At 42.4% G+C, this 25,292-nt stretch overlaps 1 protein-coding gene across 10 annotated transcripts in view; it reads right to left on the reverse strand.

The window, feature by feature from the left end:
- Nucleotides 1-25,292, reverse strand: part of myo15ab (myosin XVAb) — a 97,747-nt gene that overhangs the window by 69,265 nt on the left and 3,190 nt on the right. For 4 of the 10 annotated variants that reach the window (XR_003674115.1, XM_028447480.1, XM_028447453.1 and 1 more), the window contains exons 2-20: nucleotides 22,164-22,291; nucleotides 19,304-19,396; nucleotides 16,721-19,202; nucleotides 12,683-15,097; nucleotides 12,443-12,562; nucleotides 12,026-12,340; nucleotides 11,729-11,926; nucleotides 11,355-11,596; nucleotides 10,482-10,875; nucleotides 4,295-4,377; nucleotides 3,982-4,045; nucleotides 3,752-3,861; nucleotides 3,060-3,134; nucleotides 2,889-2,979; nucleotides 2,764-2,769; nucleotides 2,559-2,662; nucleotides 1,512-1,575; nucleotides 1,182-1,295; nucleotides 131-292 (exon numbers count right to left, since the gene is read on the reverse strand). Coding sequence is in view for 9 of the 10 variants with exons in the window: in XM_028447480.1 (XP_028303281.1) it covers nucleotides 131-292; nucleotides 1,182-1,295; nucleotides 1,512-1,575; nucleotides 2,559-2,662; nucleotides 2,764-2,769; nucleotides 2,889-2,979; nucleotides 3,060-3,134; nucleotides 3,752-3,861; nucleotides 3,982-4,045; nucleotides 4,295-4,377; nucleotides 10,482-10,875; nucleotides 11,355-11,596; nucleotides 11,729-11,926; nucleotides 12,026-12,340; nucleotides 12,443-12,562; nucleotides 12,683-15,097; nucleotides 16,721-19,165 (7,002 nt within the window). In the remaining variant the exon portion in view is untranslated. Of the gene's footprint in view, nucleotides 1-130; nucleotides 293-1,181; nucleotides 1,296-1,511; nucleotides 1,576-2,558; nucleotides 2,663-2,763; nucleotides 2,770-2,888; nucleotides 2,980-3,059; nucleotides 3,135-3,751; nucleotides 3,862-3,981; nucleotides 4,046-4,294; nucleotides 4,378-10,481; nucleotides 10,876-11,354; nucleotides 11,597-11,728; nucleotides 11,927-12,025; nucleotides 12,341-12,442; nucleotides 12,563-12,682; nucleotides 15,098-16,720; nucleotides 19,203-19,303; nucleotides 19,397-20,328; nucleotides 20,422-22,163; nucleotides 22,292-25,292 lie in introns of those variants that run through there. The other 6 variants (XM_028447442.1, XM_028447433.1, XM_028447424.1 and 3 more) reach the window with 6 other exon arrangements.

Raw genomic sequence — 25,292 nt, forward strand, 5'->3', positions numbered from 1 at the left:
CAGCAGGGTCAACAACTCTAGCCCTGGTACAAGCTTTGACCTTTTTCACAGAGTCAGATTCTAACAGGTTGGAAGCTTTGCGTCAGAACAATATTAACAAAGTGGGAAACAGCGATAAAGTCTTCCAGACCTGGTGTGGCTGAAAGTACACGTTCCCCAGATGAAGGACGGATGACAGTATTCTGTAAACACCATTCAGCTCCTCTGGGGTGAAACACAGGATGTCCATGGCACTCAGCAAACGCCTAAAGTCTTCTCCATCGTCCTTCCCATCTATGGTACAGTTCCCTCCCTAAAAGCATGGGGAAACAACACAAACGCACCATTATCAGGTACAACACTTTTAAAACATATTTAATACAGTTTGGCATTTCCAGCCTACAATGTGAAAAAGTGTGATTATGTTCCAGTGAATTATTAAAGGCACTAAAGGTTACATCAGTCCAACGCAGCTGCCAACGGTAAGTGCAACTCAAGGGCACACTTTCATCTGAGAAGACCACAATAAAGATCTGTCATTCTAGTAATCTAGTGTCACGTTACTGTTATAAAATCACAAAATTGCTGTCCAAGCACTTACCATTAACTGACACATTAATGTAAATACGACACAATTGGAGAGCATTTGTAGGAGCAAAGGGTTTGATTTTGTATAAAGTTCTAGAAACAGCTTCATCTGCATTTGATAAAATAAAAGCTATGTGCATTTTTAAGATAATTCAACACAAGTGTGTAGAATTCACAGAACAGCTGTTCTCCGGGACAGTTTGGATACTTCTGTTCTTGTAGAGAAGTCAAGCGCCTAAAAAAAGTCATTGTTCATATTTCTGAGAAATGTCCGTATGAATGTTGTATGAAATTAATGATATTCCATCCATCACCAGCGGCTGCTACAGCATGTGACCGAGAGTTCAAAGTAGATGTCATTTTGATTGAACAGCTACAGCTGCAGAACATGACAAAGCTGAACTCAACTCAAATATTCACACAGGAAGAGGTTAAAGATCTCATTGCTTATTCAAGTTGAATAATAAATGTTACATTCGTGCCATAAATCTTAAATGCAGCGTAGGTGATATGTTTTTCGAAAAAGGACTGTCAAATTTAGCTGAGGTACCCCTTCTGCGTGTGTGTGTGTGTGTGTGTGTGTGTGTATGCGCGTGTGTGTGCGTGAGCAGCACCTGATTTAGATAGTAATAGGTCTCAGCTTCCTGCAGATAGAGCATGTGCTTCTCATTAGGAGGAAGGCCAGCCAACATCTCATAGAAGATGTGGTAGTTTCTTTCTGATTTGGCCTGTGAATAAAAACAAATGTTTCTTAAAAATCTTTGCAGTAGCTCACATTTCATAGTAGAATATAGGGATGAATGGATCCTTAGTTACCATGACATCTTTAACTGCCTTTTGTCTTAGTCGTTAACATATCTTGTTTCCCAACATGACTCACCTGGAAGTGGACTCCATCTACCTCACTCTATACATGTGTGCGTTTTGTCTTTTTTTTTTTTTACCTGAAATACAATGCGGGACTTCTCCAACAGGTACTGAGATGTTATGGCACCACTGATTACACCCCTGTGACACACACACGCACGCACGCACGCACGCACGCACACACACACACACACACACACACACACACACACACACACACACACACACACACACACACACACACACACACACACACACACACACACACACACACACAGAGTTAAGTAATAGGGTCATGCATGTGTAATAGGTTTGGATCTTCTCTGTCACAGTTTGAATATAAGAGCAGCTACTCAACTAACTGTGTAACTGGGGCATGTTAAGCATGTTCTCCGCTAATCCCAGTGTGCGATCGCACGCCACTGGATCATTCACAGTCTAGGGAACATACAAGCTGCTGAGAAATGCTGCACCAAGAATTGGTTTGTTTGAAAAAAATAAATTAATCTGTGGCTTCTCTTAAATTAAACAAAATAACAAACAGTTCACATACAATGAAATAGAGGAAGGTGTTGTGTTTTAAAGGATATAGAGCACATGTGTCAAACTCAAGGCCCAGGGGGCCAAATCCGGCCCTTTAGAGCTCGCAATTCGGCCCGCAGAAAAAAGTACAGAAAATCACCAACTAATTCAGAAGTAGATATCTCAGTACCTCCAAATATACAAATTCAATGAAACTGTACATTTTTTTCTCAAGGCTCACAGTTTTCCCATGCCTATAATACATGATGGAAGTGATTTTTATTTTTTATTAAGTACTTCAGTTTCCAAAATCCCACAATTTTCCTCAAATTCCCCCCCCCAAATGACATAAAAATTGGTCACAAAATTAAGGAAATTTAGGATCCTGCAGTGACTGATATCTGCCAGGGTTTGGAGCCTGAGAATTAGTAAAACTCAGTTTCTTTTTCTCGAAGAATTTACTGTAGATTTGATCTTTTTATATCTGCAAGATTGACACTTCCTTTATTTGTTGATAACCCAACATTCTTTATTTTTAATACCTTTCAGAACAATTTTTTTAAAATCTCTTTTTGACATTAAAAAAAAATGTAACGACTCACTCTTCCATGAAGATCTGTGTGTATTTGCCAAAGCGTGAGGAGTTGTCATTGCGTACTGTTTTGGCATTCCCAAAAGACTCCAACAGGGGTGTGGCTTCAAGGATCTGGGAACCAAGCATCACAGACAGAAATGTCACCATGGCTACCTTTTGGGGTGATGAGGACCAATGATAATGAGTATCAATCTAGTAAGGAAGAATGTTACCTCTATCTGACGACAGGAGACAGTTTTCGTGAAATTAAAGAGAGAAAAGTAGCGTTAATATAAACTGATCATGCTTTTGCCCCAGTGTGTATGCAGGCACATCTTTGTGAACAGTGCATATCTACCTGTTGTGTGACATTGCGTTTGTGATGTATGGCTGTCAGGTAGCGCAGGATCAGCTTTGTAGCTTCAGTCTTTCCTGACCCACTTTCTCCACTAGAATAACAATCACATCAGTACTGTCAGCTAAAATAAGCACAAGTTTATGACCTCACTTTAGGTAAAGAGCTTCATACCTGATCACAATACACTGGTCTTTTTTGGCATCCATCATGGTGGTATAAGAGAGATTAGCGATAGCAAAAAGATGACTGCAATACAAACAAATTGAACTGTTCATCACTTGCGTTCATATCTGTGGCGTGTGTGTTTGATCATGAGTGCATGTGAGTTTGGAAGTGAAGCGCTAGGGAAATCCATAACCAAACGCTCCCTTGGCAACCAACCAAACACAATGTAACAAGAGCTTTTCAGTAACGCTTGAGAGTGCTGGCATTTACACCTCAACATAACACAATACTGTGCTTCAAGAGCACTGGTTACCGCACACCTTATCAACGACAGTGCACCAGTACAATTACACAAAGTGTACAGCACAGAGACTCAGGCTCATCCCGTCTCTCCAGCTCCTTAATGTACCAACGCTCTCTAATTGTCTCAATGTGATATTTAAATGAGACTTATTCTTTGGAAGTTTTAAATAGCTTCAGGCTACCTTTTTCCAAAACACACAGTATGGAGTAAGAAGTTAGTTCAAGAAGTGCCTTCGAGTGAGTTTAAGAAAAAAGTGAAAACATTAAAATTATGCTGATCTGTAATGCAGAAAGAGCTTCTGCTAATCCCCCCCCACCCCCTTCTTTTTATGATCTACAAAAAACACTGAAATCACAAAATATTCTTGATGAACATAATGAATTTAGGGTCTTACGGGGGATTGTCACTCAGGCCATGTCCTTCATACTGAAGCACCATGTCTGTGCCGTAAATGTTGAGCAGCTTGTACGGGTTCACAGATACGAGGATTCTGCCAATGTATGTCTGAAAAAGAGCAGAAGAACAATGTCCAAAAGGTGCAGTCAATGAATTAATATGGCAGGTGATGTCCTTGGCATTTGATGATATTAGCAATCTTATTTGCATATCAAAGATGAAACGCACATATACAAGTTCCTGGTCGTAGCGTTTCTTCAGATTCATCAGGACTGTGGTCTCATTCAGCTCACTGAAATCATGCACGGAGGAAATTAAAACCCATGTATTTCACAACTTCAACACTCACTGTGACTTTTACTTTGACATCTAATAGTAACAACTTCAAGGAGAGTTTTATGACTTCATTACTGTAGAAATAAATCAAGTCGATCCTTGGTTATGAAGTATGGAGGCTCCATTGCAGGTTGAATCAACAAACTGATTGAACTCATGTGACTCCTAGCTGAAGTTTCTTTTGGTAAAAGCTGGCTGTACTTACGGTAGATCTGTCATGTCCTCCATTCCCTCAGCCCAACGTTTAACCCTGTGGCCTGTTGTAGGCATGCTAAGAATGGCATAGATCTACACACACACACACACGCACACGCACACACACACACACACACACACACACACACACACACACACACACACACACACACAATTAATTTTCCAGTCTCAGGTGATAAAGTAAAGCACTAGTAGTTTTACGGCAGTGGCACCAACAATAGATCTGTACAGTGTAGGGGATTTGTTCTTTTTGTAAGATTACATTCCCCTCTGTTCTGTGTATACATTTTGATCACCATGCATGACATCAGGTCAAAGATTGAATTGCTCCACATCTCATTATGAATAACATTCACTGGAATGAGCCAGTTGCAACTAGAGGGGCCAATATAGGGGTTGAATATGCCACCTCTAACCACACCTGAGACACAGGCCCCTGTTTTAAGTGCACAACGCAGCCTGCACAGCGCACCTAGAGGTGGAGTTGTGTAAATTATTCAAGGTGTGGTCAGAAGGTGTGTTCTCAGAGGAGATAAGTGGGGTACCTTTGCACTCAGGGTTACATCCACCTTATTCAACTGGATCAAACTTCCTTATTATTCAGGGCTGTGGTTAAATGAGATAAATGTGCCTGAGAGGAGAGTGGGAAAGAGACCTGGTAGTGTTTCACACACAGCTATTTAAGCATCTCACAAAGTGAGTGTGCATCCCATGCAACCGGCTGTGCACTTCATGCCACAGTGTTTTCACCAACTGTGTACACCGTGGGCCTGAGGTAAGCACACTTGGTGCGTAACTCTGTATTAGGATCCATAATAAATACTCACTCTCCATAGTAGCATGGGGTATGCGCTGTGAAAATGTCAGGGTTAGCTTTGTGTGTTCTCTATATTTTGCAGTGAGTGCAGTGTTGGGGTCTGTGTGTGTCTTTCTGACTTGGCATGGCCCGGGACATGTAATGACATGCTTAACAGTGTAGGGAGCAAAACGCTAGTTCAGAGATACTCATTGTGCGGCTCGCGAGCCACATACCGTTCGACAAGCTGTAATTGGAGGCTCACTCAGGAGCAATATGGCAACGTACAACGGGTACTGTCAAACATGGCAACCCAGACCGCATATAGCATCCTAGCTTGCAACACCGTCACACTTGACCGCAGTGCACCCTACCAGCTCATATTAGCTGCGTTTGCCAGGGCGAGATGAATCGATTCCTCATAAAAAAAACGAGAAATAACCAGCACCAAAACCAGTCAGACAGACACGTCGTGTTGCATTGAACCAGTGAGTCAAAAGGTGCCGGCTCCGCCGGCCGGTCTGGGCGCCTTGGGCTGATTCCCTGGGGTGCGCCTTTGCTGAGGGTGCCACTGGCGCGTTATATGGTTCGGGGGGGGGTGCCGTGGGGGGGCTGGCGGGTGGGTGGGTTCTGCGCCTTTGGCTGGGGGCTGCTGCTCCGCATCGGTTGTGTGCCGTTGGGGTGCCTCTCTCCCGCGGTGGCGGCCGCCGGTCGCTCTTGCGCAGGGGGGGCATTGCCCCGTGGCTTGCGCTGTGCGGTGGGAGGCGTGGCCTGGGCTGCTGTTCTTGCATCATCTGGGGCTGTGCGGTCTTGCTGGGTTGTGGCCTGTTCGTGGGCTTGGGTGGGGGGCACCCCCTACGGGGGTTTGGCCCGGGGGCTCGCCCTTGGGGGTTCCCTGTTATGCGGTGGTGCCCCTGGGGTCCGGCGGGCCTGGCCGGCTGGCTGGGCCGGTCCTGGCGGGGGTCTTCCGGGGCGGGTGGTGCGGGCCGCGCCCTGCCATGCCTGCGGGTGCGGCGTCGGGTGGTCCCGGCTTGGCCAACGCCCTGTGAGCCGGGCTCTGCGGTGTGGCTGGGCCCTTTGGTGGGGGGGGTGTGGGGGGCTGTCTAGGGCTCATTGCGCGAGCGGTATCAAGGAAAGGCGATCTGGCGAGCTCTGGGGTGCTTGGTCGGTGCGCCTGGGTGCCGGCGGGGCAACTTGCAGCATCCCCTTGGTGCCCTCGGCGACTGTGGGCGTGGTCGCCGTCCCTGGGGGCGCTGCTCTCGGTGCTGCTTCCATTCCGGGTCCTTCTGGCCTGGGGTCCGGTCCCTGTTGGCTCTGGGCCCGTCGGCAAGCACCCGCTGGCTGCCCGTTCGGCACGGCTCTGGCCGTCTGCTGGGCGTGAGCCTTGGTTCCTCTGCTGGGGTCTCAGGCGGGGGGCTCTCTGGGCCCTCCCCTCGGGGATTGGGTGCTTGGGCGTTAATCCCAAATACCTGCTTTAATTACTACCACTCACTCATTCCCCCTGTCCACAGCCACCACCATTATAGCTAAGCTTCACACTTGTCACTATACTGGCTTGATTACACAACATCCATCCATCCATCCACCTTCATACCCGCTTATTCCCGTTTAACAGGGTCGCGGGGGTCTGCCGGTGCCAATCTCCGGCTCTCATAGGGCACTGGGCGGGGGTACACCCTGGACAGGGCGCCAGTCCATCACAGGGCAAATTACACAACATAATAAGCACAATATATTCTACAACTTCACATCTCACCTTCACTGTATAACAATCTATTCTTTCCCACCCTTTTTATTTCCTATCTTGAGTCTCTCCTCCCTGCTCCCTTTCCCCTCCCCCTTCCTCTCCACTTAGGTGTAACATTGCTCTCCCTTTTTATATCCTCCCTATAATAAAATATTTCTTACCCTTCCTTAGGGAGGGCTGGTGATGGTCACAATTAAGCAATAAAATAAATCAATATATTTTATTGCAATAACAAAACATGCATTGCTGTCTCATAATGATTGCACTTCTTGTAGTGTTGACCTTTGACAGCATGTGCAGAAAAAAAAAAAAAAAAAGGTGCCGAAGAGGGAACAAGCACGTCAAGCAGCCAAGCAGGTGTTTCCAATAAAAAACAAAAGGTAGGAAGCAAACAAGATGAGCACAGGAAATTTCAAGGGAAGTGGACGGATGATTTTTTGTTTGTTCTTCGAGGCATGAATCGTCTGTGCTTAATATGCAAACAAACCCACTCTGGTTTTAAACGAAGCAATTTGGAGCGTCATTTCAAAACCGCGCATTCAAAATTCTGTGATAGTTATCCACCGAGTAGTGAACTAAGAAAGAGAAAGATAGCACAGCTCATAGCTTCACTGTCTGAGCAGCAAAATATTATCCACGGAAAAGCTTCCACTGTAGAGCGTTTAACAGAGGCTTCATTTGAGATAGCGTGGATTTTGGGACGGTCCAAAAAAACATTCTCAGACTTTGAAATGGTAAAAGACTGTTTTTTGGCTTCAGCAGAAATACTGTTCTCAGACTTTGACAACAAGGATGCAATCATTAAACATCCATCCATCCATCCATTTTCAGACCCACTTATTCCTGCTTGTCAGGGTCGCGGAGGTCTGCCGGTGCCAATCAGCGGCTCTCATTGGGCGCTAGGCAGAGGTACACCCTGGACAGGGCGCCAGTCCATCGCAGGGCAATCATTAAACAAATAAAAGGATTACAACTATCTGATTCAACAGTAATGAGGTGGATGAAAGGCATTGGAAAGGACATACGTAACCAATTGTTGGCTGATCTGCGTGCTGCACCTTGTTTCAGCAGAGCAGTGGATGAAAGCACAGATATCACTGATCTCAGCTGTGCATTTGGGTTAGGTTCCCAAAAGAGGACTCTGTTCAGGAGGAAATGTTATACATACTATCACTTCATGGCCAAACAAGAGGTGAGGATAGTTTGAGTGCTCTTTTTTTTTATTTCTTGAGGAAAATCATCTAAGCTGGTCCAAACTTGCAAGTGTGTGCACTGATGGTGCCCCAAGCATGCGAGGCAAAGAAAAGAGTCTAATTGGCCTCTTGAAGAAAAAAGATGAAATGCCTAATTTCATTAGCTTCCACTGTATCGTCCATCAGGATGCGCTGGTATCAAAGCTCAGAAACAATGAATTTTAAAATGTGATGCAAGTGGTTGTGCATGTGGTAAATTACATTGTTTCAAGAGCACTAAACAACAGACAGTTCAGTTCAGTTAATTCAAGACTATGACACAGAGTACAGCAATTTTGTGTTGCACAATGAAGTAAGATGCTTGTCCAATGGAAAAGTGCTCTTGAGATTCCTGAGCCTTCTTCATTACACTTTCTCGCAAAGCAAGGGGAAACGCCATCCAGAGTTGACTGACCCACACTGGCTCATTCAGCTGGCTCTACTTACTGACATTAATTGTCACCTCAATGCTCTTAACTTGCAACCTCAAGGGAGACACAAGCTTCCAGGAGAAGCAGTCAGAGCATTCCAAAACAAAATAAAAAACTGTTTTGTGGCTACCTGAATGAGAACTCTTCCACTTCCCAAAACTAATAATAACAACTAGAACTGCAAGCAGTTATGAAAGGGGACCAAGCCTTCCCGCGTGACCTGGAAGTATGTCACAAAGGATGACGGGCTTGGGGCGAGCGTCAGGATGGCCAACGTCAGGATGGCCAACGTACCATTTGCAGTGTTGTAATAGTAATAGGCGTGGTCAAGCCCAGGTGAGTCAGTGCAATTCAGGGAATCTGTGGATATGAGGCAAGTTGGAAGAATGTATGTGCAAAGTTTGGTGCAGATAGAGCTCAAACAAGAGGAGTTTGAAAAAGTAGGTTTTTATGTGTAGTGACTTACAAAGAACAATATGCCGTGGGAGTGGGCATGGCCTATGTCACAAAAAATGACTATTTAGGGAACACGTGGATATCAAGTTTATGAAGATGTGATTTAAAATGTGAAAGTTACAAACCAAAATGCGTTTGCACCCATTATAGCACGACCTAGTGGCGCACTTTTTGGTATGGGTGGTCTGTGTGCTCTTCTATATATACCCTGTAAATTTCATGTTAATGTTGTAATAACCCACGCCCACTTTGACCAATTGTGATTTACTTTTAAGATATGGCCTCAGGAACGACTCAGGGTCATACCCACCAAATTTGGTAAAAATCGGTCTTGCCATTTAAAAGATATACATTTCCCATATTTGCAGTGCCCCCTAGTGGCCAAAATTATTCAAATTTGGCTCACACCCCCACAGTCACATGCCAACCAATGATCTCTGATTTAATGTTGCTAGCATTTTTGACAGAGATATGCAACAGTTTGCGTTTTTATAGCAAGCAAGAAAATTTTACTCTTTCATAATTTGCGCATATTTTGACCGAACAAAATTCTTTACTCAACTTTAGATCAGGTCTAACTGAAGACTCTATGTGCCAAGTTTCAAGCTGATTGGACAAAACGCCAAGGAGGAGTTTGAAAGAGTAGGTTTGCCAGTTTTTGCAATTTTGCGCCAGAAAATTATAGGCGGAAATGGGTTCAGGTAATTCAGTGCTATTCAGGGAATCTGTGGATATGAGCTTTTCGAATGTGCGACATACGGTGTGCTGGCGGACATATGTGAGTTTTTGCAAGGAAAGCTGAGGGGGTCTGGACCAACCCTCCAAATTGCACCACATTCCCTTACATGGTTTAGCCTGCAGCACCACTTTAAAATAGGAAAAACTATAATAAAAATCAGAACAAAAACAATAGGTTTCCCAGCATTGCTGGTCCTGGGAAGCTCAGCGAGCTTAGCCCCCTAATAATACATTTTATATTGAGAGCTTTTCTGGAAACTGAAAGACACTGTACAGAGAGAAACAATACATTAAAATGAATAGTACATTAAAATCAGTTCTAAAGAGGTGGGTTTTGTTGAGAGTTTTGAAAAAAGACAGGTTTAGGCAGTTGGTAAAGTGGCTCTCCTCATGATTTTGCTCGGGCAATGTGGCTCTTGTGAAATAATTAGTGAGGATCCCTGCGCTATTCTCACAAATCAGGCGCTGTGATCAAAATGCAGTGCAAAACTGTGCTTTCGGTCACCAAAATAGGGGCCACAGTCTTTGCTGTGAAAGGTGCTCCCTCTGCTATCACTTGGCACTTTGATCAAACCAATGTTTAATAAACAATGCAGATAAATTCTTATCATCTTGCTTGTTTGTTTTTTGGGTCAGTTTAGAGCCTGCATCGTCATTGTCTCAAATGTGTAGAATTATTGTGCAACAACCAATTTCCTAAAATAAAAAATGCTATCCTTTGGCTTGTTGTTTTAAAGCAAAGGTAAATATCACGTATAGAATTATTGGGAAAATACCTTGTCATACCAGCTTTGACCTGGTACCCTTTCTCTGTCAGGTGTCCATTCTAGGTCTTGGGGCTGTCCGTCCACAACTTGAGGTCTTGGTGAATAGCCTTCTAATACCCCGTCCTCTCTGTACATAGACCACTTGGACAAGTTATGAATAGTTCCATGAGGTAAAACCCGCTCAGCTGCCCAGACATCCTCTCCTCCTTCCCCTGCTCCTCTAGCATTCCTGGCCCAGTGTCCTGAGCGTGGCCCATACGGGGGAATAACAGCATAGCGGTGATCCTCACCCTGCAGTCCTGTTGGCACTGAATATGAGGCATAACGAAGCTGCTGGTTTTGGATGGCATCTGACAGACTGGGATTATTAAACCGCCGTGTCAGTAGAGAGGTATCAGGAAGCCTGAGGGAGAAGGAATTCCATACAAAACATAGTTGTGTCAACAAATGACAGAAGCGTGGGGGATTTTGTTTTACAATTTTCTTTTTTCTTATAAACTAAAAATATTATTATTATAAAAACTATAAAAATATATTGTAACAGGTACTGTTATTGTTGTTATTACTTGTACATGTATTGTCATGCTTGTATTTTAAAGCCTTTTTACATCTTGGCCAGGGGACTACAGATGAAAAATAGCCTTCTGGCTAATTCTTGCTTTTTTTAACCATGTTTGTTCATAGGTTATATGAAATTGCAATGTCCCCTTTCAAATAAACCAATAAAAAAAAAAAAAAAAAAAATTTCAGTGAAATACAATGACAAAGTTGCTGTTACTTTATCTGAGACAATTTTATTTCAAAAATTATAAATACTTAAGTTTTTTTTTAAATATAATATCATCACCATAATCACATCATATGATATATTTTAGTTTGTACCTGAAATTAATTCCACGCATTTCCTCATTCCTTAGTGCAGAGGAAAGGTTAGGAGGTCTGGGTTTGGGTACACCTGACAGTACCGAATTTCCTGACAGGTTATAAAGGCCTGTAGAGCGAAGAGCCAGGTTTTGCCTCAAAGCAGATGTGAGGTTTGGAGTGGAAGGCTTCTGGCCTGGAATGACCAAAGAACCATCAGGGAGTTGATATGACGCATTACGCAGGTTATCGTTCAAAAGGGCCTGTGGGGAATAAGACAGAAGTACAAAATATTTTTCTAAGACTCAGAGCTTTGCTCACAAGTATATGCAATACTAGGCCAACATATTACAGCTAAGAAGAACTTGACACACTTAATTTTGCCAGTTTCTTACCCTTGAAAGGTCAGGTCCAACTGGTTTTCTTGGATCAATGATAATGGTTCCATCTGGCAGCATGTAAGATGCTTCTTTTAAGTAGGGATTTTGAAGAGCTAGTGTCAGTGTTGGACTCTTAGGTTTTCTTGGGTCCACAACAACGGTCCCATCTGGGAGGGTATACGAAGCGCCTTTCAAGGCTGGATTATTTAGGGCCTAAGAGCAAATTTTTTTTCTGTTAGAATACTGAGAATACTGAGTGAAAATCAGTCTGAAAGAGAAAATGTAAAAAATGAGTTATGAATTACAGCTGACCTTTGCTAGGTTCGGTGAAATAGGTACATTTGGATCCTGAACTCCTTCTGGTAGTGTAAAGGAGATATTGCGCAATGCACTATTTTGAAGAGCATTGGACAAGTTTGGAGAGACTGGTTTCCGTGGATCAATGATGATAGTGCCATCGGGCAAGGTGTATGATGCACCTTTCAGATAGGGGTTCTGAAGTGCTGCAGCAAGGTTTGGAGACTTTTTCTTGGGGTCAATCACAATAGTCCCATCAGGGAGTGAGTAGGAGGCTTCACGGAGAATAGGGTTGTTTAAAGCTCTAGCCAAGTTTGGGGACATGGGTTGCTAGAATGTGAGAAGACAACAGTTTTTTTTATTTCCTAAATGGTGAACAGAAGTCAGGAACAAACCAATAGATTTAAATAAGAAATGCAAATCATGGTTTACTTGCTGTCTGGGGTCTATTATAGTTCCATCAGGAAGAGTATATGAAGCACTCCTAAGGTTCTGGTTCTGAAGAGCTCTGGAAAGGTTGGGAGACAATGTACTTTGAAGCATACGAGGGTCCTATGCAAGCATTAGTGGAGAAAAAAGACAAACCACATTGGTTCGAGTTGTTTCATAGTATGTGGCAAAGCTTAATGTATAAATTGGAGGTCACAGACATTTGGAATCAAATCTACCTACCCTGATAACTGATCCATCAGGCAAAGTATACGTTGCACCCAGAATTTGCTGGTTTTGCAGTGCATGGCCAAGTAATGGTGAGGAACGTGGAACTGCATATGGGGGCACTAAAGTCCCATCTGGTAACCGATATGATGACTGCATTAGTTGTTGGTTTTGGAGTGCTCTACCAAGCATTGGTGAAGATGGTGAAGGAGGCCTATTTGGGGACATTCTGAGCTGTACAGGTGTTTGGTAAGATGCTTGCCGAAGGTTTGGATTCTGCTGCAGAGCCCTGTGAAGCTGAGGCCCTGCTGGTGCATAGGGGTTACGGTGCTGCAACAATGGGGAACTTAAAGTTGATAAATTCTGAAAACCAGACCGATTCTGCAGTGCATCATTAAGCAGGGGTGCTGGGCCACTCTCGGAAATATAATCATACGGAGTGACAACTGTTGGTCCATATGGGGATTGCAAATGTGGAATCTGATAAGAAGAGACGCCCCTGAGTGACTGCCCATGTCTTAAGGCTCCTGAGAGCATTGGAGAGGAGGGTACAGATGTAGCATATGGAGATTCAAGTCTCTGAAGTGGAGACATATAAGATGCTTCTCTTACTGCTTGGTTTTGTATGGCTCCTGATAGCAGAGGAGATGAAAGGGCCACAGGCTGTTCATAAGGTGAAACTGGTCTTTGTAAGTTCGACACATATGATGCTTCTCTTACTGCTTGGTTTTGTATAGCTCCTGATAGCAGGGGAGATGAACGGGCCACAGGCTGTTCATAAGGTGAACCTGGTCTTTGTAAGTTAGACACATATGATGCTTCTCTTACTGCTTGGTTTTGTATGGCTCCTGATAGCAGGGGAGATGAACGGCCCACATACTGTTCATAAGGTGAAACTGGTCTTTGTAAGTTAGACACATATGATGCATCACGTATAACTTGATTCTGCAGGGCCCCAGAGAGCATGGGAGATGATGGGACCACAGGTTGATCATATAGTGACAAAGGTCTTTGAAAAGGGGAAACAAAAGATGCATCTTGAATAGCCTGGTTTTGCATTGCAACAGATAAAGTGGGGGATGAGGGGACATAGTGATTTGTAAATTCTGGAACCATCCTATTAGCATCTAAGCTGTGGGTTGCAGCTGGTCCAAGGGGAGATGAGAAAGAAGCCCGTTGGATTTCCTGGTTTTGTAGAGCACCAGATAACAGAGGTGAGGAAGGGGACATAACAGGGTGTTGTTGCTCAAAGTAGGGATCTACATATGAGTCCGGCAAATATGTTTCTGGTGCAAAAACTGGTGAATGGACAACTTCAGAATGTAGCCGTGGAGATTGGCGTAAATGTTTAGGGGAAAGGCGTGGAGATGCATATTGTGGCCTGTGTTTGATAGAAAATTGTGGAGAGGCGGGTGGCATACTTCTAATGGATCGCTGAGCCATAAGAGGACGTCCACGAGCAATGGGACGTGGTGGAAATCTACCAGATTCTCTTCTTCTCAATGGATTACGGTAAATCATGTGAGGGGTTTCGAAAGGGGATGAGTGAAGGGAGGAATCCACTGTGAGAACAGATGATCTATTGCTTCTAATCGATGAGGGACGAAATGGACGTACATTTTGAGTTGGCGGAGGTACAGGTCGCCCCCGGAGGCCCATAGGAGAAGGTCTGACTGTACCTAAAGGTACATGTCCATCCATTCTTGGCCTGGTCAATGGTGTAGGGTCCCTGAGCAGCCGAGTTGAACGGCGAGAAAGTGTAGGAGATGAAGGAGCGGGCCGGGGCCCTAAAGGAGATAAACTACGACGAGATAAGGAGGGAGAGGGAGATGGTCTTCTACTAAATTGTGGCGAGTGAGGAGGAGAAACATGATTTGTGGGGGGTGAAGGTGATCGAATTTTTCTTCCTCCAAAAGGGCTGCGGGCTGGAGTTGGTGGGCTTTCCCTCCTTAGCGAGGCATGTGGTGATAAACCTGGAGACCGTCGCCTGAGTGAGGCTCTTGGTGAAAGTGGAGGGCTATGTCGTCTTACAGAGGCACGGGGAGAGATCGGAGGCAATGGTCCATGGACAAGTGGAGAGGGGGATATTTGAGGTGACATTCTACGTTGAATAAGTGGAGACCCAGTTGGAGAAAAGGAAGGGGATATCGCAGTAGACATTTGAGATGGAGGTCTCTGCAGATTAATAAAACCACTGGACAGTTGTGGGGATAGGTTGTGTCTCCGTGTAAGCATAGGAGACGGTACTGGGGAGGCCAAAACAGCAGGATAATGTTGCATTTGTGGGGATGGCATTATAACAGAGCGCCTTGATGGAGTTGGAGATGGTTGCATCCTTGCTTGTTTGATTATCATGGCAGTCGGAGTAGGAATTGATGGCAGACCAAACGCTTGTTGCTGTGATATTCCCACTGGATTGGTCAACACCTGCTGAAATAAAAGTTAAAGTTAGTACACCATTACAGCTTGTGTGTGGACCAGTAGAAAGCCAATAAACAAATAGTACTGGCTCAAAACAAAGATATTAATATGCCATCCTCCTAGTAGTAGGCAGTGATATATTTTTTGTTAGTTTCAACCAGCAGAACAGATTTTTTTTAGAAGTGGGACTAAATAACGTTAAAAAAAACTCTAATCAATTGGGGACTTTGTAATGAACTAATCTTGATTAATCTAAATGAATCGTATAACAATATTTGACACGAGAAGCAGTTTTTCTATTTTAAATGGATTTTAGTATATGACTGAATCAATGTAAATAATAAATTAGCTTTACAACAAAATTGTGTTTATTATTTTCATCCGAGTGCTAACATAATATATGAATAAAGAATATTATGATTGCATTGTTCACAAAGCACAAACAAATTTAAGAAGGCCTAAGCTATATTCGTGTTTTTACAGATTTTTTGTAAACTTTCTAAAACAAATTTGCTTTTGTGTATTAAAATAAGTAAATTGCTGTGTGTGATGGAGCTCCATGACCAAACCATTTCAAATTTAAATCACGTGTCAAAAAGTGTCAGCAACCTTTTGAATCACGAAGTTTATTTTTTTTGTTTTTTGTTTTGTATTTGTAACAGTTGTAACTACCACTATATAACCTAATGATCGTTGTCAAAAAGCAATGTGCACTTTCATTAGTAGATAGAAAAAACACCGCTAATAAATACTCTTTAATTTACTCAGACCACAAAAATAACTTTTCACTGTCTTTATAGTGGCTGCAGTGGGAAGGGTGTACAGTGTACACTTCCCCAACTTACTGGGGCCAAATGAAAGGGCAATACTCCTTGAATACACCTTTTAAATTACAATTACATTTTGAGTGCACTCATCTGTTATAAACTCTGTAAATTCAGCATTTAAACGTACAAGTGGAGCTGTCTATGAAAAGTGCTGTAATCCTACGGCTGTAGAAGAAGTAATCACCCCTCTCAGTGCAGCTGGCCACAGACACATTTTATTCATACTGATCCCCGGTCGTCACATTTCTGGCATGATGAAGTGATGAAGCGACCAAAATGCATGACTAATCACAGGCGATTTAAGCGACTATAGTTGTTGAAGTGGCGATCTGTGAACACACTTTTAGAACAGGCTCATATTCTACAAACGCTGGCTACTATCACCCATCGGGATGAAAGAAATCTCTCTCTTCCGGGTAGTTGCCATGGTAGTTTGTGTGATCTTTGCTGCATTGATGATGGCTTTTTATGGCACTCGTGCATATAAGTAACCCAAGGTTTACATACTCAGGGCTGATTGACTCACTTCATACCATCTGTAATGGAATCAGATACCCAGAGTTTCCCATTGCGGGGTATGTTGACCCAGAGTTTATGGATAGACTCGGAGTTTGTTGAACCTCCTTTCTGGATACACTTCTGGTTTATTAAGGAGCTAGCAGAAGTGTGTTTTTTCCATATTTTTTTGTAAAATGTTGATTTGTTTCTATTACATTAGTAAACAAACGTAAAACCTAAATGTCTTCCCATTATCTACTAACTTAATGGAAGATTGGTAAAACAAACACAATAGAGTGAAAATTACCTGTGCGGAATTTATTTGTGGTGACATTATCTGTTGTTGTGGCAACATCTGTTGTTGATGCAACATCTGTTGTTGTGGCAACATCTGTTGCTGATGCAACATTTGTTGTTGTAGCAACATCTGTTCTTGTGGTGACATCATCTGTTGCTGTGTCATCATTTGCTGTTGCAACATTTGGTCTTGTGTTGACATCATTTGCAGTTGTGGTGACATCATCTGCTGGGTCATCGTCTGTTGCTGTGGTAACATTTGCTGCTGAGATGGCATCAAATGAGGCGACATACCTTGTGGTTGTAATATCATTGGTTGCTGCTGTGAAAATATCTGTTGCTGAGGCGACATCAACTGTTGCTGGGGTGTAGACATTTGTACTTCTTGTGGTGATATCAGCATTTGTCGATTTGCCATCATTGTATGTGATGACATAGGGTCATGAGAAAGACCTGATACAAGCGGAACCTGGTCTTCATATTGGATATCTGACATGTCTTCAAATTCTGGATCAGGGGGTAATGTAGGCGGAGGAGGCAATGGAACATCTAAGCGCTCTTTTCCAAAAAGGCGTACTTGAGGTCTTGGAACTCTAAATTGAATATCTCCCCCTTGAACACCAGCAATATTGTTCCCATATTCATCCAACTGGCCAGCATGTTGTGCTCCTGAGAGTGTTTGAGCAGGATTTACAGCTTGGTTTCCAAAACCAAAAATCTGCTGACCTGGTTGGAGACCACCTGTTTGCGGAGAGCTAAAACCTTGATAAGCAAGGGCAGAATCAGTGTAATTGAGTTGATAGTCTGATGGAAACTCTCCTGGCATTCCAAAAGCTGTAGCATAAGGGTTGTCATACCAACCTGCTTGTCCATCATGGTAGTACACTTGTCCAATACCAGTGTCATCAAAATAACCTTGAGCCTGAGGGTCAAGAAATTCAAAAGCTTCTACTCCATTCAAATGATCTCTACTCATTTGTGCGTAATAGTCTTGGCTTTCATCACCATACATTGCCTGTTGTTGCTGATGACTATAGTACTCAGCTACATGGGGGTTAAGGTATCCTTGAGCAAGTAGACGAGGGTCATGGTAATACCCCATGCTGTCATCATAAAGACCACCTTCGTAATATTCTGCATTTGGATCATAGAGTCCTTCCTCCTCATAGTAACCAAGATCTTGATAGTCCATTCCATTTTCATAGTAACCAAACTGACCCTGGCTACCATATGCAGCTGACTCATCCACATAACCTCCATACCCATCATCATACACTTCATATCCTTTCTGGTAAGGTGATTGTCGCTGATCATATTCATATTCTTGTTCTTCATGCTCATACCCACTGTTATTGTATCCATGGTGATAACCTCTGGCTTGACTGCTCCTGTTTCCTCGCCGTCCCCCCCAACCACCCCGCATTTTGGTAGACAAAAATCGTTTGGTCAGCCAGTTAGTTGCTGCTGCAACCTTTCCCAGTAATATACTTCCCTTCTTGAAGTCGTCAGAGGGCACATCATCATTTTTTTTCCCAAACAAACCTTTAAAGAACCTACCTTTCTTCTCATTTGTTTCTTTCCCTCCTAAACGAAGCAGCATATATGATGGCTTCTTTCCATTGTTCTCCTTTTCCTTTGCCTCTTTCTCCTTTTTCTTTTTCTTACTGGCCTGAAACTTCATCATAAATCGAGAGGTGTTCTTGAGCATTGACTTGCGACGCTTTTTCTTAGCTAGGCGACTCTTTCGCTTCCCTAAACCAAGGAACAAACGTGATGTGCTTTTTAGTTTTTTCTTGCTCTTCCGTTGCTTCTTGAATCCAGAGAACTTCATGAACATCTTGGACATGTTCTTCAGGCCTTTCTTTGGGATTTCTCGAATTGGAGTTGATGGTGCATCCTCTTTCTTTTTACCCTTTTTCTTCTTTGCATCATCAGACTTTCCCCCTTTATGGTGGCGATCATCCTTTGATTTCTTTTTTGATTTGCCATAATCCTCGTCATCCTCTTCATCCTCTTCTTCATCTTCATCATCTTCCTCTTCTGAATCTTCCCCACGTCTGCCTCTTCCCCCTGTCTTTCCTTTGGCACCTCTGCCTCCTCGCCTGTCAATTTCAGAATCTTCTTCCTCTTCTTCACTGAAGTCTTCCTCCTCTTCCTCCTCACTTAACAGTTCATCTTCTTCCTCCTCAGACTCAACTTTTTTACCTTTGCCTTTACCTTTCTTCCCATCATCTTTCCCCTTGGGGGGCTCTTTTCCCTTTTTACCCCCTTTCTTATCATCTTTCCCTCCTTTTTTGTCATCCTTTCCACCCTTTTTATCATCCTTGCTTGTTTTCTTGTCATCTTTCCCACCCTTTTTATCATCCTTCACTTTTTTTTCTTCCTCTTTCTTTTTTTCCGGTTCAGGTTTTCCACCCTTTTTTGTACCCTGCTTGGAGTCTTTCTTGCCGGGCATTTTGAGCAGCGGCTAGGAGAACACCATCACACACGATCTAAAAAGGGAGAAACGGAGATTTATACATTTATGTATTTGGTGGGGGATAATATGGAAATTGTTTTGGTTTTTTTTTAATAAGGGAGAAATAAGTCAGACCTTTAACAGATTCCTTGTTTTAGATTGCACTTTTAAGCTTTGTGCTGCCAGTATCTGTAAGAGGACAGGTCCATCTGGCCCCCATCAAGGCTCCTGTGTGTGCAGTCATTCGCACAGAAACACACACACACACACACACACACACACACACACACACACACACACACACACCCACGCACGCACACGCACGCACACGCACACGCACACGCACACACACACACAACAAAAACACAAATATAAAAAATATCTTCTTTAGAAGAAATGTACAATTAATAAGAAATATAGTTAGAAAGGTCCTGTCAAACTATTGCACTGTTACCAGCAGCAACAGTTGTGTTCATCCTTTAGTGATAGTGTTATAGCTTTTCACTAAAAGCCTGAAACTGGCAGGGTTTCATCTTTTACCTCCTTTGTTTCATACCACATTGAAATGGTTATGCAGCCATTATATCATTTTGAAACTCTGTCAACATCTACAACAACAATAAGTTCTATTCCTACATAAGGACTGCTATAACAGCAACACTTTAACCCTGAATCAAGGAATATATCTACCTGACAAGGCTCTACAATGAAGCCTGTGGAGGCTACGTGGCAGTTGGACCAATAATAATCTAGATGAAGAAACACTTAAAATAAAGATGCAAAGACTCTATCCACTCCATGCTGACCAGACACACATTCTCCTCCTCTTCAGTAATTGGTCAATATTAAACTCCAGCTCGTCTTCCTGACCTGAAGGCCTAAATCTGCAAATAAATTGCAAGCAGAATATAACATGTCAAGTACCCTTTCTGCCAACTCTCGCATCAGTTGGTTTACTATGTTAGTAATCCACACACAGCACAATCCCTGCGGTGTTCACTCTGTACAAATACATACAAACATTAAAAACTCATAAACAAAATTATACTGATGTTGCTTTAGCTGCTGTGCACAGTCCCATTTTGTCTAGCAGACTTTAAAGTGAAAGCCAAACCCTAGAGCAATGACACAAATTGTATCAACAATTTTATATTAGTCACCTCTTTGTCAATGACAGATGATGCAAGAAACTGAAGTCTTCAAAATTGCAGTGCGCAGGTTATAGCTCTTCTTCATAAAAACCAAAATACTCGTAGGAAAGGAGGGCAAAACAGGTCCACTTCTTTAGGCCACACTGCACTTCTTCCTCTGACCTACTCCGTAGCGCAACTACAACACATTCCCTCACTCAACACAGCATTCTACTCACACTGGCCTCCTCAGAGTGTGTGATAGCCCATGTGCTTTTGTGTGTTAAACTAAATTTGCATAAGAGAATGAAGAAAGGTGCATACATGAGCAGGTTCGAATTGAGTATGTGTTTGCATGTCCATACACTAATATGTGGGTGAGTCTGTGTTAGGTGAGTGTGCATGTGTGTGTTTGAAGAGTTCCTTGTGTCAGCATGAAGAAGGAGTCTTAATTTGTCAGCTGGCTCTACAGGTGAAACTAGAGATCTCTGGGTGGCTGAGGGGGCGGGGCATAAATAATACAAAAGGTTGTGAGAGAGAGAGAGAGAGAGAGAGAGAGGGATGCAGAGAGAGAAAGAAAGGAGATGTTGAAGATAAGCTTGATTAGAAGGAGGATGCAAGGATACAATTGTCTACTTCTGCATCACTTTGACATTAGGTTCCACTTGCTATCAACATTGCCTCGACACAGAAAGGGTCTACATCCTTGTGTATGACAAGTCTTTAGGATTGTACCCTAATAAGAACCCCAAATAATCACTCTACATATCAGTATCAGCAGGACAGACACAAGAGACAATGATGAATAAGACCTGTTAGAAACAGTTAAAGATACAGTATAGTGTTGTTATTTGTATTACAAAGAAGAGATTCTTAAACATACACACAGATGGAAAAAGGAAGAGGAAGAGGACGAGAGAGAGAGCGAGAGAGAGAGAGAGAGAGAGAGAGAGAGAGAGAGACCCAGAGTAGGATCAGTATCAGGGCTGTGATTATTGGTGCCATCAACCAAATTATTCCGGTTCCACAGGGAAGGGCTCGGATTGCCAGATCGGCACTGTTACAGGTTATTGGTGTTAAGTTGCCAGATCTTGATCTTTTGCTCTTCGGATTTCAGAGTGTCTGATCATTAACACAAAGCAAAGAGGACATGTTGTGTTCATGTGTGCCACAAAAAAATGCTTCTCTGTAGTAAAATGATGTAAAGAGGTATGAAAGGGTTTTTTTCCCCTTGGATTTTCCATGCCTTGTCTCCCACCATACATCTCCCTTTGAAAGAGAATGAAAAGACTATCAAATGTGAAAGGCTCAGAGTTACAGCCAGTCTCTCTCTTCCCAAAGCAGTTGCCGCTGGCAGGTGGTCCTCCATCTTTTGATAGAATTTGTAGAGAGTGGAAAACACAGAGAAGCTGGGAGACATGCCCAGGAGGCCATAAAAAAAGCAGCTTAATGACAGAGGTGGACTTGATTAGGCTAATCAAAAGCATTCAGGGTCTTAAGGGGAAGCAGCACAGCATATTTGTCACTTTAGAAACACACACGCACACGCACGCACACACACACGCACGCACACACACACACACACACACACGCACACACACACAGCAATCTGCTGCTATCTAGTGGAGCAGCAATACACCTGCAGCAGTCTAGTTTGGATCAAGTGTGTGAAAGGGCCTGCAGCAAGAGAGCACCCAGTGCACGTTGCACCTGGACGGCAATGATTCCCATATAATAAACAGTCATTATGAATGGAAAGAGGATGCCATTAAAACACGAGAAGCTCTCTATCATCTTGCTGCCAGAGGAGTGAGTGTAAACTGAAGCTAAACCGTGGTAATTTGTAATCTGCATGTGTGACTCACAGTGAGGGATGTGGGGTGGAGATCCACGCCACATGCAAAAGCCCTTCCCTTCCCTTCTCTTAGCAGAGCCACTCGGTGTGGACCTCTCACGTCACTGGAACTCCATCGTCACGCTTCTCCAACATCATCTCAGCAAAAAAAAAAAAAAATGGAAGAGAAGATAAAAAAAATGGCAAGATAAAAAAAGAGTTTTTCTCTAATATCGCTTTAACCTCACTAACACCCTCTGCTCTGCATTGGAAAGAAAAGTGTGCGACCGTGAACGGCAGATTAATATTTAACGAACGCTATTCTTCGGCGGCCTGCCGGGGGCTTGAGTTCCACACATACCTATGAGAGGTGAGGAGCTTTGTGGGTGGGCCACATGGTTAGACACGGCAACGCACACCACTAAATAACTATGGCCAATGCCTGTATGATGTTATCATTGTTTGCATTTTAATTTATTCATATTAATAAATATTACTCCAGGAACAGTGTCTACAGTGGATTCTTGTCAAAACTATTGAACTGCTGAACTTTAAGTTAAACACAAGTTCTAAATTATTGGGATGGGATCACAAGTGGGTTATATACATCATAAAAATTAAGAAGAAAAATGTGTTATTTTTTTTTTAAAGACGACTTTCTATAAAAAGCAGAGCAGTGTCTCTTTACACGTCAACAGTAGATGGCAGTACTGGTTTTCCATTGTTACTAACTGATAAGGTAATGAGATGTAAGAAGGATTCAAATGATTGATACAAAAATCTAAAATCACTCCCTTTTTTAAGTTTGTGAATAAAAAATAATGCTCATGTCACTGAGTTTTGCTTTAGTTTATTGTTGGTTGGCCTGAAAAATACGAAAATACCATTTGATCTTTTGAAACTTTTAAGTAGCTGTACTTTCACATTGGTGTCTAACAGTGGCATTAAATGTGGTTTTTAAAAAGGCTGAGGTTACAGAATTAATATGTACAGTATGTTGTGCACCCTGGATAGAGTGTATTTGATCAAACTGATTAGAAATGTGAATATTTCCCTTTCTGGTATTACTCCCAGTTAAATATTAAAATGATTAGTTTTTCCAAATTTTCCACATTAAATATATTATTTATTGATCTTCCAAGGTTTTATTGAGAGCAGTACCAGAGCTTAGGGTTGTGTTTCAACCAAGCTCATAAGATATATCAATCAATAAAACCACAAATGTAAATTTTGCTTACTTACCAAAATTACTTTTATCTTATAAACACTAACAAGGCAGCAAATACCGTCAAAATGACCACAATGTATTAAAAACTTGTGAAGAAATTCCACTTTTATATTTTTACTACAATATATATTCATAGCTTTAGAAGATGAGAGGTTGTTTACAGTCTTTTTCATGTTTATCAACAAATCCATCCATTACTTCCAATACAAAGTAAATAAATCGGTAAAAAAAAAAAACGTGCCACAAACAAATGTCTGTGAAAGGCCCGTTCAATGTGTTCATAGTCATTTAAAGGGGACATATCATGCTCAATCCACTTTTTTAGCCCTTAAATGCATTTTGATGTATATTTAGATTGTTTAGAAGCACAGAAAAGTTCTAATTAGTCTCTTCAGGTGCTCCGTTGATATCTTTATATTCTGTTTTGGTCATATTTTTCAATCTGTTTCGATTTTTCGATTCTCTATTACGTTTTTTGAACAATGACGTCACAGTATTTGCAGCGGAACTACCAAATTAGGACATCGATTCCAGGTCCAACACTTCGAGCAATCCGCCATTTTTATTCCTCGCTTTTATTTTGTAGTCCAAGCTCCAGGATGCAGAAGTTACGAGAGGATAAGTCAAAATGTTGGGTTGTTGGATGTAGTAACCCACACGCTTCATTACAACGTCTCCCAGCATCAGAACCTTTTCAAAGTGCCTGGTTGAGTTTTATTTTTTACAGAAATGTACCCACATCTGTGGGTAAGGTCATTTTTGTGTGCGCGCAGCACTTCAGGGATGACTGCTTCTGCAACCTCCGCCAGTATAAAGAAGGATTTGCTGAAAGACTTTGTCTGATTGAGGGTTCAATTCCTTCTATCTTTGGAGACGACGAACAGAGCACTTCGGTAAGCTGTAAATAACGCTAAAAAGTGTGATGATAAGACGTCCCTGTCATTGTTTTGTTAGCATTAGCAGTTGCACCGTCTTCATATGTTAGCGCTGTGTGCTCGTTTTAGATCCTTGATGATATGGCCTACGTGATTTAATTTAAGTCTAAAGTTTTCATTAGTCATTTCATTTTGCCGTTTTTGTCTTTGAAAAGACTGTATTAAAATGCATCTTGTGACGTTAGCTTGGCGCTAGCGTTAGCTCGGTGCTTGTGTTAGCTCACTTGTTAGGGTTCTGCAGGTTCATCATCTTCATTTTCATCTCGCTCTGCCGGGTCAGACTCTGGCTCAAACATGTAAGGCTGGATGGACAAGTTTTCTGTTGCTGACATTGTGTAAATAACGTGTGAATAAACTTTTTCTGCGCCGCTACAAAGCCGTATCTCTTCTATCAAACTACAAAAATGGCCGAGCAGGGTGGAGTTGAACCTGGAGAGGGGGTGGAGTATGAAGTGTCTCATTTGCATTTAAAGAGACAGCACCAAAACGAGTTGCTCTTAGAAGCACATTTAGAAAAGGGGTAGAAAAGGGGCCTGTGGAGCTATAATAATGAGGAATTCAGACCCAAGCAGTGCAGTTCCACTTTATATAGACCACAACTGTATGATTTATATCTAAAAAGGAAGGATTTAAAACCATGATATGTCCCCTTTAAATCCTCTGAAAGTTAGTCTGCAACTCTGCAAAAAGCAGGGTAGTGGTTTTATAAAGAGGTAGAAGAGAGTGGTGAGTTGCCTTGTGAATAAATGTTATATGCAAATATATTTGCATATATAAAATATCTAAATGTGTAACATTGTTCCACATGGCAGAGCTTTTTGGCTTGTTTTTTCATAAAAACAATGTTTCCATTTAACTGGTGAGTATGTTGACTGATGATCCACTGCTATACCATATGTCTGTGACCAATGCCCAATAAGCTGACAAAGGCAGTGAAATCTTCATTTCCATTTTTCTATAGTTGATGTTACCAGTGACCTTTAGTCATTCACCAGTT

Source organism: Gouania willdenowi, chromosome 1 (assembly GCF_900634775.1).
Source record: "Gouania willdenowi chromosome 1, fGouWil2.1, whole genome shotgun sequence".
NCBI classification, from domain to species: domain Eukaryota; kingdom Metazoa; phylum Chordata; class Actinopteri; order Blenniiformes; family Gobiesocidae; genus Gouania; species Gouania willdenowi.